Below are 21,260 nucleotides of genomic sequence, written 5' to 3'. Positions count from 1 at the left end.
TTTATCCAAATATTATTCCCCAGCCTTCATTTATAATCTGAATGTTGGGCTGTTATTGTGTATTGTTAATTTGTTGGTCTTGTCAGTTCATGAGAAATTCATTGTGCGTTTCTTCCAAGTGTTTATTTTGGGACTCCATTTGTCTGCACTTCTCCTCTAGTTTAATTTTCTCTGCTTGCATTTGTTGAACCCTGTTCTCTAGATTGTGGTTTTCTTACTTTCAGCTAATGCCCTTCAGATGGATAATATGTCTTCTGGGGAATTTAACTGGTCACCTCAGAGAGGAGAGTCAGGGGGAACTTATTTTGTGGTGTTTTCTCTGAGACATGTTGGAGTCTTGATACAGTGACTGTAGAAGATCCAATTATGGATGGGTGGATAGATAGGTTGCAAAGATGACCCCCTCTCCTGCCCCGCTCACACTCTGTTTCTCTCTCACACACATAACATCTTCCTGTCCTATTTAGCAATTTAACAAGTTAAACTGTATATGGACATCTTCAACTTTCCGCACTTCTTCCTGGCTGAAGAATTACAAAATATTAATAATTTTTTTAGTTGAATAAATATCTACTATGTTACCAAAATTATTTATTATTAACCGAAAACGACTAGTGTTTTGGTAACTTTTCAAATCATTCCTTTAAGAAATGATGCAATAAACCACAATGAAAAAACCTCAGTAGACATAGAATTGCATTATTGGAAAATTTTCCATAAGATATCAAAAGTGAAAGTAATTATTCTGCAGAAATACATTCCCAATCGATGTTAAAGTAATTAATATTACTGCTTCATATGTTTCAGATTGAGCTCATTTTAAGTATTCTATATTTTGTTTAATGTCCAGCATCATTTTCTATAAAACATATGCTCAACATATGCTTTAATATGCTCTTTTAGCTTTTCAGCTCCACCTTTTTGCTTTTGTTTCCATCTTTATCAGCCACATCTTCCACACTAAAATAAATTCTACAGGGTGCACAAGCGAGGTAAGGGAGGGTTGTGTTAAGAGACTTGATTGGGCAATACAGTGTAATAAAAATTACCAATGGGCTGGTGTCAGAGTGGGGCTAGTCTGTATAATAAGTTTGCGCTAGGCTCCAGTCTTGGCTTATAAAGCTTGATTTAGACTTCTGCTGGAAAGCTACGTCCTAACCATGTCATTCAAGTCGTTGTGGTATGCATCAATCTGACATGTAGTTACATTGCTTGAGAGGTGCATATCAGGTTACGTAGAAGGTTATGGCACTGGGTTAAAATGAGTTAGAGTGTAAAATACACAGAAATTACATATAAGCAGTGCCACAATATTTTGACACCACCCTCTTTAGCATCCTTGTAATAAGACAACTTACATCCCTTCAAGGAATAAAACAACCCTGAGTTCCCTGATTGACAAAAGTACCAACACAATTTTTTTATGCTGGATTTGTTTAGACTCACAAAAATAATGGATCTGTCAATCTTATTAATCTCTGGCTCTTTTTCACAACATGACTTTTGTCCTGTCTTCCTCCCCTCAACCCTAACCTGTCACAGCAGAAGGCTGCCCCTCCCTGAGCCGGGTTCTGCCAGAGGTTTCTTCCCACTGTTACCAAGTGCTTTCTCATTGGGGACCGTCTGATTGTTTAGTTTTTGTGTGTGTGTGTGTGTGTGTGTGTGTGTGTGTGTGTGTGTGTGTGTGTGTGTGTGTATTATTGTAGTGTTTTTACTTTGGGGTGACTGTTATTGTGATTTGGTGCTATTTAAATGAAAGTGAATCAAATCGAATTTAATTGAAATTGCTCTATATTTCACATATTGTGGAAGTTCAAGCACCAGAATTTGTGCAAGTCCATCGCTAAAAACAGTAATGCATTACACAATGACTGTATAAAATAATCAAAATACTTTATTAATCCATGATAACAAAGTAATGTGGTCACAGCTGGTCCCAGACAGTAATAACTGTAACTGACTAAATTTAATTAAATATTACTAAGTTACAAAATCTAATAAAATACTTCTAATATACGTAAATAGGTTAATTATAAATATTCCAGTATATAGCACAAATTATATATATGGTTGATATTGAGATGCCCCTATTTTCAACTATAAAACTTTCTTTTCTCTGTAGAGCATGTGTATAAGGGTACACAACTATGTACTTGTGCATTAGATAAAGATGACCAATGACTGATTTTACAGTCAATGGTCTCATCGCTAATTAGCCAATGTCAGTGTGACCTGGAAGTGTGCGTGGTGAAGCGGGCGGTGCCGTCTTTCTACATCCGGTATGCTCGAACCTCTCACGAGCAGCGAAGGCAGACGAAGAATGGAGAGAGCCGCTCGGCTGTTCTAGCTTGAGACAACAGCAACAACGGGCAGCACAGAAAACCTCCCCATCACAGGCGGCGTTTTTGTCTGAGTTTTTCGTTGCGAAAAACGACAAGCTGTGCCCCGACTGTCTGGATTTCCCACAGCGAAGGTGAGCCTGAGGTGTTTGCTAGCCAAGCAGCATTTAGTTGGAGGCTTTTGGTTCTTGGCTAATGTTTTCGCTGCTAACGGAGCTAATTTCCTTGTTGCACTCGGTCCAGCTGTCACCTAGCCATCAGTAGGTGCTAGTTAAGGCGTTGACACCAGGCAGAGAGAGGGGGTGCTACATTTGCTGCCCTTTAAAACTACTCGGTTTTCATAATTAACATGAAAACGTCCATCCTGTGATTTTTCTCACACTATATTTTGAGCCAGTCCAACCATTGTGGCTAAGTAATGTTTGCTAACGTTAGCTTTATGGCTGGTCAGTCTGGTTTGATGGTGGCGTGAAGGTAATTTTATTAAGCTGATGGTTCGTTTACCTACTGCTCGACGTAACCGACACTAATGATACGGCTGGCTTTGAAACGCTGACGTGCAGCTGCCACCTCTCTTCCTTGTTTTGATTTAACCTTAGGCCTGCTGGTAAAGGATCGATCAGCCTCAGCTGCCTCTAACCAGCACTTCCTCACATAGAAAACCTAGTGCCTTGACTGCTTACTACAAGGTGAGGGATGCTCACAATAGGAAAGGTTGAACCCAGGGCCCCTGTCAGCCTGCTCGTCGTCGGCACAGTTGTAAATGTTGGACTGGATCTGGTCTGGTCGTCCCAGATGCGCACGCTCGGGATTAAAGTCAGTTTAAATTTTACTTCTGTGTGTACCTCCAGTGTACATTTTCTTTGCTACTAGTCATATTTTAATACACGTGGACCGTCTTAAAGTAAAGTGTCTTGCTACTGAATCAATATGGGATGACTTGTGATCGGTATTTTGCAATAAAATAACGGCGTGTCATGCTCCGTAAAGCAGCTCTGAAGGTCACATTTTATTGATATATTAGTAGTTGAACAATTGTCTAGTATAAGTCATCGTGAGAACATGATAAATGATGTGAAATAGTTTGTGTAGAGCTCAGGCTAACTGTTTGCACAGCTTAGGAAGGTCCACGTTTAAGCAAAGTGCAAATAGATTAGGTTTTTTTTAAAAACTTGTTTTCGCATCTGGAACATGTTTGTTCAAACTGGTGAATTTACAATTGCATGATACACTCTTGATGATCTTGCAGTATTTGCACAATCATTAGTTCAAACCTAAGGAAAAAATATCACATTGCCATGCTTACAATTTATTTTTATGTGTTTATTTATTGTTGTTATTACTGTGTGAATTCTCAGAGGAGGAAGAACATGGACTATAAAAATTCAATTCAGTTCTAGTTCATTAGAGCTGCTGCCTTTAAGGAGAGAGGCAGCAGCCTTTAGCTGGCACGGCCACAGTAGGAGTCTGCACTGTTGGCAGGCCCCCCTCTCAAGCTGATCTTTCTACTGAAGGTTAATTACTGCACTGAGAGCCTTTATGTTTCCATAAAAAATGGTAAAAAAAAAAAAAGTCAACAGATTAGTAATTTTTAATAGATGCTAATCAGCTTGAAGCATCTTTCGGTTTCTCGTAGTATTTTGACAGGCACATTTGTGCACTGTAATCAAGGTTTTTCAAATATATTTTCAGTGCCTCCTGACTGTGATACTGAAGGAAAAGTACTCTTGAATAGTTCTGAGTGTTAAAGCTGCCTATTAACCAATTGCATGAAGTTTCCTAAGCTTTTGATTGCCAGTAAATGGTAATCCAATAAAATCTTGTGCTTCTGATTTGACTGCAGACAAATTAGTTTTTGATTCTCTCCACATTTCTATATTTCAGCGGCTTTGAAAACATGCCGTCATAATACATTACTTAGATATTTCTGCAAATGCCACATTCCTCCTTCATCATTTCTGGATTAGAACTAGAAAATAAAATGCCTCGATGCACATTTTCAGCTGAGAGAATATCAGTGATGTGACAGATATGTGAGATCAGCAACAACAACTCAACTCTGAAAGCATCTCCAGTAATATGACACATTTCCTCTTCATGCACAGTGAGCGTCATTCAGAGTTGTGAAGATTTAGGATATCCCCATTGTGGAGACAGTCTGCCCTACCTGAACAGAGTAGCATTTAAGTATTCAAAATATGCAAAGGTTTAAGTGCATTAAATGGATCGTTTGTAAGTCTCGCATCCTGAGATTTAGTTTAGTGGTTACAAAGTGACTGCAGTTATTTATTTTCAGCTAAAAAGGAAGTGGCAAATCTAATTTGTACATTGGTGTATAAGAATCCAAAATATGTATGAGGTTTTTTTAAATTTTCTTATTGAACCCAATAATTGGAGCAGAATAATTACAATATTGACAGCTTTAATGCAGTCTAATGAAATGCCATTGTGCAAATGAGCACATCATAAAACATAGGCTGTGCCATGACAAAGTCAATACCCTCATAAGGAGGGAGGCTGCATTTACTGCTAATCTGTTCTAGTGCAGGATAAAACTAAATATAGCATCTGCTGGAGTTTGGCCATCTGGTCAAAAAATAGTACTGATTGATGATCAATCAAAATCATAATTTTCTCAATATATGTAGTTGAACTCATATCATATGATTAGCATCAAGTGTCCTCTCAGATGTTCAGACTACATCTTGCGCTTCTTTTGACATGTTACATTAGACCGTTCGCCACTATTCTGTTTACGAAAGAAGTTGTACGTTAGGTCCAGAGGGACATTGAGTCCACTGTTAATGTGTTTCTCCAAGCTTATCAAGTCAGTCAGTCAGGGTGTTGGGATGATCCATGTACCCAAGCAGCAAGACAGGCCACTACATGACTGTTTCAGCTGTGTGGTGTCAGGTATAACTCTCTATACATTGTGGTAGTAAATATTTAGCATAGTGTGCTGTTTCAGAGATGTTGCAAGTGTATGGGTTTATGTTTTTATTAAGGATTTTACTTATGATTATAGACATGTGAATGCGCCATCTCAATAACTATGGAAATTAAGGCTCATTTCATTAGGTAGGTGGTTCAAAGTAACCACCAGATTTGTTTCAAGATGGATGCTGAGTTCCTAAATTTGCTTAATGATTTAAAAATAAAAAAGTATTTTTAGCATCCAATAACTGAGAACAAAATATTTGGGGTAATTGATTACTTATTTTGCATTCATTTATGATAAGGAGCTGTTTTTGTTTTACTCTTTTGTGCTACAAATCAATTGCACCCCCCTTCCTTTTTTCAGTGGTTTGCTGACTAAAAGCTCATGCTCCCTAATTTAGCTCCAGCTGAAATTACTGAAAGAGAGCCGCCTGTTAACCAGCTCCAGCTACAGGAAGAAAACCTTACAGGGTTTTTAGAGCTAAACCTGTGTGTTGAAGGCTGCCGCCTACCTCGGTCTCAGGATCAGTCAGGGCCTAACAACCTGGCAGGTGACAGTACTATGATGCAACATTAGTGGCTTAGTGATACAGCTTTTGGGTTTACCCTGGTTTTTCACTGTTTGCCTCCTAACCTGATCTTTTACTTGAGATAAGAGATTAACAGCTAAGAAGTCTCAGTTCTCCAGAACATGGTGTCACCACAAATTGATGATATCACAGACCACCTCCTTGCGCAGATAGAAAGGTTTTTGATAAGTCTTTGTCTTCAGTAGCGCTTCAGTAAGAAATATAGATTCTTAGGAGTGACCTGCTTTTTTTCTTTTAGGCCTAAAACATTTAAATAATTTTGTACTGTATGCCTTAAATTAATGACCCTAATGCCGGACACCGATCTGTACTTATTAACCTTATATTAAATTCTCATGTAGACTAAGCCTACATTTGAATTATAGCTATTCTTGAATTGCTCTTAGACTGTTAAACACCATGAAGGCTGCAGCTGAAAGAGTGAGGCTAAAGATTAATTGAATGGAATAACAATTGTAATCCGACTGCTTCTTCTATAATAATTAAAGAGATTTAATGTTGATAAGTGTGATAACTTACAGTCTTCATTTTTGCCAGGTTTCCTTCCTGGTTTCAGATAGTCCAAATTTATTGATGTCGTAGATGTTTTCAATTCAGAGCAAAGCTTAACGCCCCCATGTTCATACATTGCCTTTAATGTTAAACTACTCCTTTCATGTGCACTTGGTCCCCTGCTTTGGGGCAATAGTTGTATTGTTTTCAAATGGTTCTCTGCCCAGAACCATGTGTTTAAGTTCTTAATTATTATTGTTTTAATTATAGAATTTTATTTTCCTGTGTAAAATTATTTGCTTCTTTTCATTAGAATTATCAATGTTTCTGATTGGTCATACTCAGCAATACCACTTTAAAAGTATGTGTTTCATATTAGACTTGGAACCTCTGTGTTTACTTATCCAGTTTTGCGTTTGTGTGATCACAAGGCCTGATTGTTGATGTTGGGGTAAAGCTACGGAGAGTGAATGATTTTTGGTTATTTGCTTGCTAGCTACTTTAGGGCAAGACCCTATGGTCTACACCCTGGAGAAGTCGCCAGTATTTATTATTTGAATGATATCTTACATTTAAAACATCTATTGCAACAAGACACATTTATGCTAAAATAGAGAAGCAAAATGCTGATGTGAAAGTCATGACAGGGAAGCTTTCATACACCTTGGTTTTGTTCTAGGTGTTCTAGGTTTTGTTTCTTTGTCATTGAAAACTCCTTTAGGCCTACTTTTTACTGTACAAAGATCAGGAATCAACAAGGTCATTGATGAAGAACCTAACCTGTAAACAGAATTGATAATGGCCCTGTTACCAATAAAAGCTTATCAATACCTGTAACAAAAGGTCTGACTTTCCCACACAGGCTGCCCCGCATCGGCTATCCAAACAACTGAGTGCTAATTGTTAGCAATATCAGATCTTCACATAGCCCATCTCTACTAGCCACTGTGAAACTGTAGTATGTTTATTATGGATGTAATATATACATCTATAATATTACATGTACACTGTAGTTCAGTAGTTCTCTCATCTTGCCAGAAATGTTGCGTTTGGGGAAACAAGAATCAGTTCTCATTAAGAGTGTTTCAGATTTGACTGGTGTCTGTTAGTCACCTATGTCTGAAAATATCTGTTCCTTTTATTGATCTCTGCCAAGAACCATGAGGCACGAGACAGTAACTATTGTAGACAGGAGATTTATTTTTCATTCATTTATGTATTTATTTAGAAGAAAACATTTGAAGAAGCACCAGCAACCTATACTTTTTTTTGTTTATTTTCAATACATGACATCTTTGACTGCTACAGTTCAATCAGTAATCTGGGATTTGATATTATAAACTCCTTTCCTTTCATCTATTTCTAAGAAGTACATTTACTTTTATAGGATGCCAGAAGGTGTGTATCCTCAAACATAGCTTCATTTATCAGTAGACACTGTGCCTCCAGCGGGATAAAGGTAGGGGATTCCCATCCTTACATCACAACTAAAGACTCCGTTTATTCAGACCGCAGGTCTTCACAGTGGTTGATTCTCCACAGTATCCCACAATCCAGTAGATTCCCTAAATTTGTTCTCGTCTTTATTAATTAGGGATTGACTAAAATTCATCTACACAGATTGAATGTGTCCAGTGTAATAAATACCAATATCGCTCAAAAAAGATTTATTTTTGTAGGTCCTTTTAGACCCATAAGAGATACCTTTGTAATAATGTGACCTATTCCTCTTCAGCTATTTTTTCCTTTAATCAGGAAAAACACATGCAGTACAGTTAATAAACCAAACTAAATGCTAATTATTACAGTATTTAGTGCTGTGCATCTTTGCTGTTAAAGATTGAAAGTCTTTTTTGCAGCGTGAATTATTTTGTGCCTTTGATGTTTCTACATGGTAATCCTCAGGTTAGGCATGCCAGGGCATGTTTATAGCATAGATGATCTATGGTAGTCTAGTGCACCTGGCTAAAATAAATTATACATTTATAAAACAGACCACATTTATGTTTTATCTCCAAAAAAATGAAACAAAAGGAAAGAAAAAAACTAACAAACTTACTCAGTTAGGATCAAATTATGTTCAAGTTTTATACAGAGCGCTGTCCTCTAGACTGACAGACTGATGAGATTAGCTCAAGTTGGTTTCATCAGTGTAACGTGTATTATTCACATAGCCACCCATGTCTTTTAAAAAATTGAATTCAAATGTTGTTATGTGGTTAATTTTTGTAGATGTTATATTTTCTGGAAATTTAGTTTTGAAACCTTCATATAAACTGACTAAAAACAAGCAAAAATATGGCTCTCTTACTTGGACAGTATGCTATACTTGAATACAGTTTAGCTTACTGTAATTAAAGCTTGGTATAAAAGGTTTGAATGGTCAAAGGTCAGTTTAGCTCAGGCCAAGTATAGTTTTGTAGTTATCTGTGATTTTACGTAAAGTAGTAAAGTGCAGCTGTTTTCGCGTGAACACACACTCTGTATATAAAAGATGGACCTACCCTCATCAACTGTTGTGAAATCCTGACTTAAATACTTAGTTAACATTTTGTAATACTATTGTTCATGGAGCCAGAAGTGGCCATGGATTGACAGACACCAGCGAATTAGTGATAATTATAGACAGAAATTAAATACTACAGTTTAGTTCAACTAAACTGGAGTTACAAACATTTTGTGCAGTTAACAATAAAGGAAAATGTATTATCTGTTAGATCATTTCATTACAAACACTGTAAAAGTGAGCAACATAATAATGGATTGGATTTATATAGCGCTTTTCAAGGCACCCAAAGCGCTTTACAATGCCACTATTCATTCACTCTCGCATTCACACACTGGTGGAGGCAAGCTACGGTTGTAGCCACAGCTGCCCTGGGGCAGACTGACAGAAGCGAGGCTGCCATATCGCGCCATCGGCCCCTCTGGCCAACACCAGTAGACGGTAGGGTAAAGTGTCTTGCCCAAGGACACAACGACCAGGACAGAGAGCCCGGGGATCGAACCGGCGACCTTCCGGTTACAGATACGCGTCCCAACCCCCTGAGCCACAGTCGCCCCAGATGCAGTTGAGAGGTACAGCTAAGTAGCTCGAATTAGCTTAGCTGGTGTAAACCCTGGTGCATGCTGGGTTAGTGAGGCCTAAAAATGCTTATTTGCACAATGGAAGCTGCTCACCATTGGGCCTTGCTGCAAGCTTGTTTTATAGCGATGTTGCGCTGTTCCTGGTTTTATGTAATAGTAACACTGCACAGTTGCCCTTGAGAGCAAACTAGCTGTCTTTGATGCTGAGATCTGTGCAGGCAATACTGAGCGTGAGTCATCCAGAAGCCCACACACAAATACTTTCAGCAGCAGTTTTTCCATGCTCAGGAATTACAGCATTGCCATGAAAACAGTAGTAGCTGATGTTTTTCCTCAAAACATGAAAAGTTGTTTTCAGTATTGAAGAGGTATTTTGAGTAAATAATTAGCAGAATAGTCAATCGGCCTAATTAACAGGCAACGTTTTGTCGTGCTTCAGCAGTGTTATAATTTGTTGAGAATGGTTAACAGGATTTTCCCAAGAGGCCTGCAGTTGATAAAAAGCATATGCCATAAGTAATTGTTCAATGCATATTAACTGCTTTTTTTTTTCTCCTGAATTCTCATAATTTAATGTAATCGTGTAAGGAAAGAAGTTAAAACCAAAAAGGATTCTACTGAGTGCTCAAAACAATCGGATCAGTGTCCATCAAATTGAGCTTCGGTGCCCTTGCAAGCCAACATGGCTTTATATAATTGTTTACATAATATTCTCCTCTGACTTTGTCTGGCGGGGTTTAGCTGTGGGTGGTGAGATGCCTTCAGAAACACAAACTATGACTTAAGGTTTTTGTGTTGATGCTCAAACTACCTGCTGTGTTTTCTATGACCACTGTGACCTGATTACTATCTCTTCACCCAGCAGCCTGTTAGAGTGAGCCATTTGTCCTTGTTTAGCACTGTGTACTTGTAAACACAGTTTTTTTTTTTTTTTTTTTTTTTTTTCTTTTCTCTTTTTTAACAGCCTGTAAACGACTTTCAAAGAGAGTTAAACCTGGTCTCTTATGGGGAAGTTAGATTATGTGTTGTTGTTGTTGAGGAATCACTATCAGTGAAATTTTATGACCTAACATGTAGTCTGGATTTTTCATTTTGTCATTAAAAAACCTTTTGTATTATAACCCCATGAAGTAAAGTGTGATTTTTCTCTCTTTTTTTTTTTTTTTTTTTTTTTTTAGATTTTTCATCTAATAATAGCAGTAGAGAAAACATAAAAAATTAATATCTAACACCTAAACATTTGAGTTTCATTTTCTGGTTCATTTTAATCTGTGATCATCTGTATTCTTTTTGATGCAATGAGGTTTTTAAGAGTTTAATCAGGGTAAAATGTTCTTTATTAAAGGGTAATATCTTATGTATTGCCATATGCTGTTTGTTACAGGTCTTTCACCTTCTCCTTCCTGTGACAAATGTCGAGGCCTAACATCTCTTAGAGGTGAGGGTGAGGACAGGTCGGAGTGTCGGTCAGCTGCATCAAGTTTTGTCCCATGAGAGTGACTGTACCATCCAGGCACCTCCAGTGACCAGGGCTGTGGCTGTGGTGGGCCCGGCCCAGGAGGCCTTTTTGTACATCACTCCAGGCTCCTGCTGACCTGTGCTGCTCTCACCATGGATCAGCAAAGAGACAAGTATGGCGACCGACAAAGGAGCACGAAAGTGTCCCAGGGAGGCCGCAGCGGACACCCGTCGCGGCCATCTGGCTCCTCCAGCTCCTCTGGGGTTCTCATGGTGGGGCCAAATTTTCGTGTGGGCAAGAAGATCGGTTGTGGAAACTTTGGTGAATTGAAGCTTGGTAAGCTGAATCTCAATCAAATGTTAAAATATTTATGCAGGACATGATTTGCTAGCAGACATGGATGCTGCAAAGGTTGCTGGAAGTATGTCATCTAATCTATTACAGAGTTATCTTTTCTCTAAAATAGCGTAATTTATTTTTAAAACATCTGAACCATGCTTTTGCTCTCCTGTCTTATTCCAGGAAAAAATCTCTACACAAATGAGTATGTAGCTATTAAACTGGTAAGTGCACTCTTGCTTTTACTGCTTGACTTCTCACATCTGCAGATGATTTTTAGAATCAATTTTAATGCTAAAGTCATTACTTTTAAAGCGCTTCATTATGTGAAAAAGGTCCAATACGGAAATTAGTAATAGTAGGATCAGAAATGTTGGTACAGAAAACATTGAAAGCATGGTTTGCTTTATTGTAATTGCTTGAATATAACAGTCAGCGATAATGAGAATCTGAACTAGATGATTAGCACATTGAAAACAGAATAAAACAGATGCTTACTGTTAGTCTTTCCTCTGTGTTCAGTATTAGGTGTTGATATTAAAGTGATTTTAAGATGGGCTATTTTGACTGCAATTTGCAGTGGTGCAATCGTAGTGTTGTAACTGTTCTTGAGGAGAAATGTGAGTGAGGTGTAGATGCTCAGCTAGGCGTGTCTCTCCAGCGGCTGCTGGACTGGAAATCATGGCTCCTGACTCATGCCCTTATTATTGCTCACCAGAGAGTTGTAATTTGCTACAGAATCAACGTATTAAGCTTACCAACCAAATGGCTTTTAGCTACTCGCTCTATTGTATGGTGTGCTGACACTTGAGCTGAAAAAAAAGAAAAGAAGTTTCAATTTAAAGTGTGTTGAGTTTGAAAGTTCAGAACAGTTAACTGGAAATAAAGTTTAGAATTTGGGGGCACAGCAAAGTGACTGTTTTAGGTATATTTTTAAGTATATTCAAACTATTTTTCTTTAGCTCAAATGTGATGTTTTGTTGAAGTGTTGCTCTGAGTATTGGCCCATACACAAACATTTGCAAGGTGAAATTCATAGCATTAAAACTGCATTTATTCCAGTGTTTATGTCCGATTTATTGAACACTGGTCTGATGTGTTTACCATTCAGGAACCAGTGAAGTCGAGGGCACCACAGCTGCATTTAGAGTACCGGTTCTACAAAACACTTGGAACTGCAGGTAAGGTCACAGATTTGTTTGCTACTCCCGTCTGGTGGTTTTATGTGACTTCATGATAGTGATTTGACTGTTTTGGAAGATCGGCCTAAAGATTGCATCATTTCCACAACAAGTGATTACTCTTCTCAGGTTACATATTGAAATTAAGCTGACTTTAATCTCCGGGAGTGTGTATATGACTGGATGAATGCCTACGTGCATAGAAAGCATGTTGAACAGTGACCTTGGGTGAAAATAGTATTGCCAGAGGTGCAGTTCACTATGAAAGGTGGATTCTATTTTCACTTCCATTGGGCTGCTTTGCTTCTGTTTTGGCAGTGAGTGCCAGAGTCTGTGCTGTGCTTTGGACCTATAATGCTTCATTAGGTGGCAAGAACTTGTTTAGAGATTCAGGTTGAAACAGAAAAATATTTTTTGTATTTTGCTGTGATCAGTTCAGGCACATGAGCCTGAACGGACCTTGCTTCTGAAGTCGCAAAACTCAACTCTATATGGACGTCTTCAGGTTTTGGGCAAGTTGTTGAAGCACAGAGAGTGTAACACAATGTTTCCCACTCAGGATTACTGTAGCCCTTTCAACTGGCTCAAGGGCTTGGCTCAGTTCATTAGTCAGGTTCTACTGTTTAGGCTTCAGATCAAGATAGTGTTGTTTTCCTCGTGGAGCCACTGCTGGGTCAGACAGTGCAGCAGTCACAAGCCATCTTTGTTCCAGAAGCCTGGGTAACCTGATAAATACTATTCTAGTGAGTACTTACATCTTGAAGCATGTGCTGTGGTGTGCTCATTTGCAGCTGCTTATCCTTTAGCTCAGTGAATGCCATCTAATTGCTGATGCCCGTCCATGCTTTTCCACCAAAATCTTTACAGCTGCTACAACATTAGCACCATTGTCATGGACAACAGCTTTTTCTTTCTGTGGTGGAATGTCGAATTTGACAAGACCGTCCTCAAGCCATTCTCCAATAGGGCTGTTCGATATAACGATATATATCGGATGACAATATAAAAATGTCTATCGTTTCCTATGACGCTACCGTTTGTTTCATGGTGTCGTAAAATAAACTGTTTACGGCAATATTTTTTTCATCGTTTTGATGGTCACTGTAGCGGCTATATTAATTTCTTAAAGTTCTCTTTTCTCTTATATTTAATATAACCACTCTACGGACCGACAAGCGCGTGTTGTTAGCAACAACGACGGTAAAACCATCGCGTGGCTCCGCTGTCCGCTTGTTTGTTTTCCCACATAAACCTTTCACAATAAAGCTCAAGGTCCTGTTGAGACTTTTCAAAATAAAGAATCACGTGAAAGAGTATGCAGAGAGTTTATGGATGAGAAGCAAAAAAGAGCCGTCAGGTGCTAAAAAATAAACCTTAGACTCAAACTTTGAAAGAAAATGGTGGCCGTTACAACTTATGTCTAAAAATGTATCGTTTCATGCATCCGTTAAAACACTGGACTCCAGGTAAAGGACGCCCAGCTGGAAACACTTCACGCAAGTTGCCCGAGATTCACAGAATTTACATAAAATGTTACATTTTTGTGATTTATATCGTTGTCAGGACGATAAATGTCTTATATCGGGATATGAGGTTTTGGTCATATCGCGCAGCCCTAATCTCCAATATATGCAGCGTGTGTTCTCGTCAGAAGCATTGTTATCAGTCTGTGGGTCTCTATTCACCAATCCTTACGAATAATGTGAAACATCACCCCTAGATACGCCTCTGTAGCGAGGCTCAAGCTAGGGAGTGCAAGGCTCAGTCTCCTGCAAGCTTAAATTATGGTCTCACAGAAGTGTCAGTTAGGGGTTAACACCCACCACAAACGTATTCTAGTGCAGTCCTCCAAAATCTCTGCTGCATGTCCTAATCAATCAGGATTTGACTGACCTAATCGTCAGACGAGTTGGCTCAAATAGGGAATGGAGTGACAGTGGGAGAAGCGTGGGGAAAAAAATAAATCAAAGATCAGAAATGCGTTGTTTTAAAGCTCTTTGTATGTTGTAACTTTGCTCTTCTCTGTGGCTGGCTGATGGACCATCAACAGCATGAGTAAGAGTAGCCCACAGACTGGCTGTATGACAACAAACCCTCTGTGCTGGTGGACTGTCAGTCCATAATTGCCTGCGAATTGCCTTTGCCCTACCCCTGCTCAAGTGTGAAACAAGCATAAAGGGCGGTTTTGTTTTGTTTTTTTGTTGTTGTTTTTTTTGTTTTTTTGCTTTTTGACCTCTTCATAGTTTACTTTCAGGAAGTAAGTTCTTGAAGTAACTGTGTACCTGGGAATGAAAGTGGAAATTATATTCAGAAGCCCTTTGTCTTCCACCATTGAGTGTTCAAAATGCAAGTCAGCAGCATGCTCAGCTGAACATGGTGCAGCTGTCTGAACAAAGTTTTTTGCATACAACTCTGTGACTTACTGAAAAGGACAGTAACGAATCATTCATTGTCCAACAGTGGCTTAGTTTTACTGGTATAGTATATTTTTACTGGCATCAGAAAAAGTTTAGCTTTTTCTTTTGTTTGAAATGGTCTCAAACTAGTCTTCATCTTTGTCTTGTTCCACTATTTTATTCTTTCTCCATCACACTATTAATCATGATATCATTTTGAGGCTATATTTTTTTAATATATTTATATATATATATTATCAAGTCTTATATATTTCTTTTTTTTTTTTTCTTTCCTTTTTTCTAAGTAGCTTGTGCAGTTGAAAACTGAAAACGCTTGCATTGTTTGATTAAGCTGACATGGTGAATTTTTAGCAATGAGTTGGTTATTTACATATTTGGCAAAGCAGCATAACATTCATTCAGACCTGTACTTTCAAAAATCTGGCCAGTCTAAGTCTCAATCTTTGCACTTGCTTTTTGGCCTGTCTTGATGTTTCTCAGTTTCATAGGGAAATGTGAATCTTAAGGTTGTAAATGTTCTCCTATTGTAACCAGTTACACCAGTTAGTCATGGACTTAACTTAAAAAAAACTTCAAGGAACTAAAAAAAACCCCAATTACCCCGCAGCCTAAAACACAACAATATTATTATTGTTATTATTATTATTGTTGTTATTATTATTGTTATTCACTCATAATGCCTACAGTTTGTCCCTTGCACCGTTTGATTCGTAGTATGAAACAGTGATTTTAGTTTTAATGGTACCCACACTGCCAGCCGTTTTTATTTTTCCAGACTATCCAGATGCCCAACAAATCTTATTATCTAGCTTTCAGAATGAAATGCAAAGCAATAACTGACAACTTCTCGGTTTGTCATAAAAGATTAGTCAGGATTTGCTGACGCATCACTGTTACAGCAACCACTAGCAAGAATGTTGGCAGGATCAAATGAGCACCACAGAGAATGAAATTAAGTCATTTTTTTAAGTGTTGGTACTAAAGGAAATGGGTGTGAAGGCTAGAAACAATGGAACTATGGAAAAATCTTTTTTTTAAAACAGTATCCACAGTTGTCTTGGTAAAATGGGTACAATAATAATGGATACATATCAGATATATTGACCCAAACGAGCTTTTGAGGTCATTTTGTTTTTGTTTGGTTTTAATTTGTTACCTAATGTGCTCTTTAAAACATAGGGATGTTACAGTGTTTAGGGATGACCCCAGTAACAGTTTGTCATGGAAAATAAAAGCCTTTTTTTTTGTGTCGTGGGTGATCTTTGATGTGCTTTTTTGGAGCTCTACATGCATATGTGATAACCCGACAGGGAGTATAATGGCTATTGTTTTGCAAAGGCAAGGGCTGGAAAAGGCCAACTGTGCGGAAACTCATTAAATATTTAGAGAGTGGGTCTGCCTCTCTTAGTACTAACCTGCCTCTGTCCTCTTCTTCCAGATGGGATAACGTGACCTCATTTCTTCTTGGCTGTGTACTGTGCTACATTCCTCTCAGCCAATGTGGTTATCACAATGTCTGCATGATGGGGTCTTTATGAATTAATGTGGTTTGACTCAGCTGCTCTGTCAGGTGTTGTTATCTGATGCATAAACAACTATCGCTGGATATTAATGAGGATGATTCAATTAAAAATCATGCATCATCTTGCAGTTAATATTTGCCATCGCAATCAGGGGTGCATCATCGCTTTGGTTTTACAAGCCAGTGAGATTATGACACAGCATTGTGAGGAGGGCAAAAATGTTTCTAAGAGCGTGAGGGTTTGTTCAGGGGTGGGTGGAGATTGTTGAGCTGTTAAAGGTATTGGCAGGCAGACCTCGTCATGAAACACTACACCATCTCTGTAAGCACTGCAGGGCACAACGAGTAAACATGTCCAATGGTGACACAGTTTAATAGATGTTACCGACATGTAAAGAAAAGGCCAAAGGTTTTATCGTGTGTGTGTGTGTGTGTGTGTGTGTGTCCGTCCACTTATGAGAAATCATAGATATATGTTGAAGAAAATTGAGCTTCTTTCATTACACAGTTAGATTTGAGTGAAAATAATTAGAGAAAATGAGGGATTAGAGAAACCATAAAGTGGTGTTTTTGTGTGCTTTTAGAAATTAAAGAGCCCAATGTTCTTGAGTGTGTTTAAAGGGAGACTTAAAGATCGAAATGAACCACAGGATTTTCCTGCAGCTTTTATTTTTGCATAGAATGATAGAGTATAATGTTTGTTTTTAACACCATAGTTGCTGTATAATTACAGATGTTGATTTCTTGTCACTTAAAGGAAGCACAGCATTTTCAAGGGGATTCATTATCCTCATTTAAACTCCTAGAGTGGCTTTGCACAATTCTCAGTTCAAAATTATCCTTGTTTATCTTGTACTGGACCTGAGTGCAGACCGTTACTTCATTCTGACTGACACAAACCATTTTATTTCCTTCATCTTTAAGACCACCCTCCCTGTTTTCCATTCTTATGACTGGCTGCCTCTCTGTGTGCCTGAGAGATCAGGCTCTTTACGACATCAGACAGAGCTAAGAGCAGAAAAAAATGGCCTTGAGAGAGTTAACAGAGTTCAAGCATTACTCGCATATATGCATGCATGCATGCATTACTGGTAAATATGTCCACATCCATTTATAACAGTATGTAGACTGAAAATATGGAAAAGCATGTTAGTGTTGTTGTTTGTTTTTTTGTTAACAATGATATTTATTTCACGAAACCGTTAAAAGAATCCAGACTTTATTTCAAATTAATTAATAAAACAGCGAAAACTATATGCTGGTTGTAGAGCTTTTACAGGTGAAATGCAAATATGTGTAACAAAATGCCACAGTAGTCAAATAATTGGTCCAACAAATGAGCACATTGACAGCCATCTGCACAGGTTTAGGGAAAGCAGCCACTGAACAACAGAAGCAAGCCAGCAAATACGTCTGTTAGAAATTGAAAGGGGCCAGCTTGATGTTGATTTGAGGGTAGAGCTGAGCAACCAATTGCAGGCTATATCAGTAGTGCAGGCAGCCAATCAAAGATGGATCTGCACGATGTGCAAAATCTTGCATCAGGCAGGAGCTGGCTGTATTCCAGGAGTTTGGTGTGGAGCTGCTGTAGAACCATCACGAGGAGCCTGCTCACAATTTTCTCAGTAAAACCCACCCATTAGTAATATACAGTGGAAAAATCTGTCCACCAGTCTTTGATTTGCTTATCCTGTTATGGCGGGCTGGAGTCTCTCCTAGCTTACAGTGGCTGACGAGTAGCGCAGTACAGTCTTGGACAAATAAAGTCTCTCACAACACTGACATAACACACACACACACACACACACACACACACACACACACACACACACACACACAGAGCATAGTGAGAAAAGGGAGTTCACGCCTACAGTCAATTTAGAGTCACGAATTCACCAAACCTGCATTATATTAGACTGTGGGAGGAAACCCACGCATGCATGAGGAGAACATGCGATCTTCACACAGAAAGCGTCACACACTAATCCAAAATTAATTTCTGTAAGATATTCACAGTTATTCATTTTCTTCTAACCTGATTACAAAGTCTTTCTGTGATACGTTTCAGCACTCTTGTTGTGCAATCTGGTCTACAACGCATGTCTACCAAAGAAATGACAGTTATGTGGCATTTTGGTCCTGTGGAAGACTTGATCCTTGACTTTGGGTTGAAAAATTGCACATACAGATTTCAGTGTCACAACCTGTGAATAAATGGGGGAGTGTGTCTTGGCTAGGATGAGCTGTCTTCATTTATCATGCATTCACGAGCAATGTGTAGATTCGTGCAGGTTTTAGGTGCATATTTCCTTCAAAATATTGCTCTAATAAAAACAATCCCTCAGTGCTGTTCTCCGTATTCAGTCACTTTTGCATCCCGTCCACTTTGTTGAAAATGCAGACTTTGTCTATGCTTTGTGCAAATACTGAAGAAACTCTTACAGTCCAGGTGAGCACACAGAGCAGGCACTGCAATCTTTATGTTTACAAAAATTGAAAGAGAGAAGTGGTACCTGCAAAATTGGTAGCTTCCAACAGCGTTTGAGTTTTCCTGTGGAATTGCTGTGTGTGGTTGTGGACAAAAAGGTTCAGTCTTTAATCTTTGTTTGACTTTTGTGCTGTAGACAACGGTGGTTTGACCATCCCTGTTGCTAGTTAAAAGCTAGATCCATATTGTTTAAAACTGTTTATCAACTTATTTACAGCACATCTCCAATCTGACACATTTTTAGGCCTCCCACAGGCACACAGGGTTTCAAGCCACTCATTCCTATGGTACAATTAGCAACCCACAGAACTACATAATGGTGTCCAGAAGCACAGGATGGAGCGCAGCATGACTCCTACATGCCCATATGCTTGCTGACAGCATTTATGCCACCTTTCATACTGCAGTGCATTTCCCATTACCCAGCTGGCAAGCCAAATGTCTCCAGCAACATGTTTAATATGAATACATCAGTGCACAAAATTTGGCAGTATTATTTGTATTTAGCTTTTTGTTTGTTTTTGCCATTATTTTGAAAAACAAAGTGTCGTCACACCTTCATATGGCATATAATAATAATAATAATAATAATAATAATAATAATAATAATAATACACCAAACCATTATAATGGGGACTGACATCCTGTCCATAACTTTTTCTTTTCTTTTCTATTCAAGCTTGTCCATTGAAAGAGAGATGCAAATTTACATTTCAGTGTTGTGTTTAAAGGGATTATTAGAGCTTTGTTAGATTTCACTATAAAACTATTTGCTTAGGGGTTGTTTGGATGAGAGGAGTTTTAATGATGGATGCATTTTAAATCTACATATGTATCTAATCTACATATATACTTTCATACTTGCATTACACACACAAGAAAGAAGACGGTTACTTTCAAAGTCAGATGCAAAAGATGATTGATGATTGAAAGACTGACTTTAGGATCCTTTTTTTTTTTTTCTTTTTTTTTTCTTTTTTTTTTTTTTTGAACTTTGCAATTATACTGTATGTCCAAGGACTGAGTATAGCTTTATTATTCTGTTATAGCAAGGTCCTTATGATTGGATCTCCCTTTGAAGTTTCTTGAGAGGACCTTTTTAATAGGAATCTGACTAGAAGTAAGCACAGCCAAACTTTGAGTCATGCTTCCCTGAAGGCAGTTAACAGTTTGACCTGATTTCCTGTTCTTTGAAACTAAAGTTCAGGCGGTGGTCAGGATAACAACAAAGAATACAAATGTACCACCAATTACGATTGCATGTGCATATAACTGTAAATCCTGCAGATGGAATATATATTTAGATTCTGTGATGTGCAGCCTTTTTGTGCCTATAATTGAAATTAAAACTGCAGGAGGAAATCAGTGCACATGTTGCTCTTTTTTTTTTTTTTTTTTTTTTTCTCTCTTCCAAGTTTCACTGTTAGAAGGAGCTTTCATTCCCAGATTACACATACAAAGAAGTAAAAGAGCACTAGCCTTTATGCAAGTTCCAGTGGCATCGGACTGATCACCCAAGACTAAATTACACTGTGGCAAGAGGTAAAATAAGAGCCGGGTTGACAGATGGACAGGATTTTTGAGCAGTGAGAGTGAGTAGAGCAGACAGATCATAATTCAATTGGGAGGTTGTGATATGAGCCAGAGAAAAGATTAGTTTTCAGCTTGCAGAGGCAGAATGGCACAGTATTTCACCTCACGGTTAATGTTTACCTAGCAGCGTTCTCTGTCCTCAACGACCTCGTAGTGCTCCTCCTCCTATCGGTCCATTTGAGGGCCTCTTATGGTTGACCTTGGACCCAAGTTGGAAACGTCATTAGTCAAGGGAGACGGGAATAATAAACAGATTTTAAATACTGTATACAAATGAAAAACACTGAGCTTTTTCTGTATGTCGTGTTTACTACCCCAGCTTTTGAGAGTTGTCTTGGATTTCTTTTAGATACTTTAAAATATATAACATGTATAAAGGCAACTACTGGGTTTGTGTCTCCTTGTAATTTTTGTTTCTTTCCTCCTCGTATTTTAGCAGAAGGTGTGCCTCAGGTGTTTTACTTTGGGCCCTGTGGGAAGTACAATGCCATGGTACTGGAGCTGCTTGGCCCAAGTCTAGAAGACCTCTTTGACCTGTGCGACCGGACCTTTTCACTGAAGACCGTGTTAATGATAGCAATTCAGCTGGTGGGTTTGGAGCTTTGTATGACACCATCACAAAAACTTCTACTCACTTACTATGACTGATGAAATCGAATACATTGAACATAAAAACTCTGAAATTTCTATGAAATGGTTCAAATCACCATCTACCTATATGCAGAAATGGCACAAAACTATTTGCTACTTAATATAGTAGCTGGAGTTAGACTAACAAGTTCATAATCAAAAAATAAAATGTTTACTGTAGTTTAA

The 21,260-nt window shown here is 38.3% G+C and overlaps 1 protein-coding gene across 1 annotated transcript in view; it reads left to right on the top strand.

Moving 5' to 3' along the window:
• Positions 1 to 2,226: 2,226 nt before the first annotated feature.
• Positions 2,227 to 21,260, top strand: part of csnk1g1 (casein kinase 1, gamma 1) — a 36,350-nt gene continuing 17,316 nt past the window's right edge. Inside the window, 5 exon segments of the mRNA XM_040045399.1 lie at positions 2,227 to 2,473; positions 10,830 to 11,240; positions 11,427 to 11,467; positions 12,355 to 12,424; positions 20,881 to 21,032. Coding sequence (XP_039901333.1) covers positions 11,057 to 11,240; positions 11,427 to 11,467; positions 12,355 to 12,424; positions 20,881 to 21,032 — 447 coding nt within the window. The 5' untranslated portion in view covers positions 2,227 to 2,473; positions 10,830 to 11,056.

Source organism: Simochromis diagramma, unplaced genomic scaffold, assembly GCF_900408965.1.
Source record: "Simochromis diagramma unplaced genomic scaffold, fSimDia1.1 OVJJ01000079.1, whole genome shotgun sequence".
Classification (NCBI taxonomy): domain Eukaryota; kingdom Metazoa; phylum Chordata; class Actinopteri; order Cichliformes; family Cichlidae; genus Simochromis; species Simochromis diagramma.
Note: the sequence above shows the minus strand (reverse complement) of the source record. Positions and strands in the feature narration are given on the sequence as shown.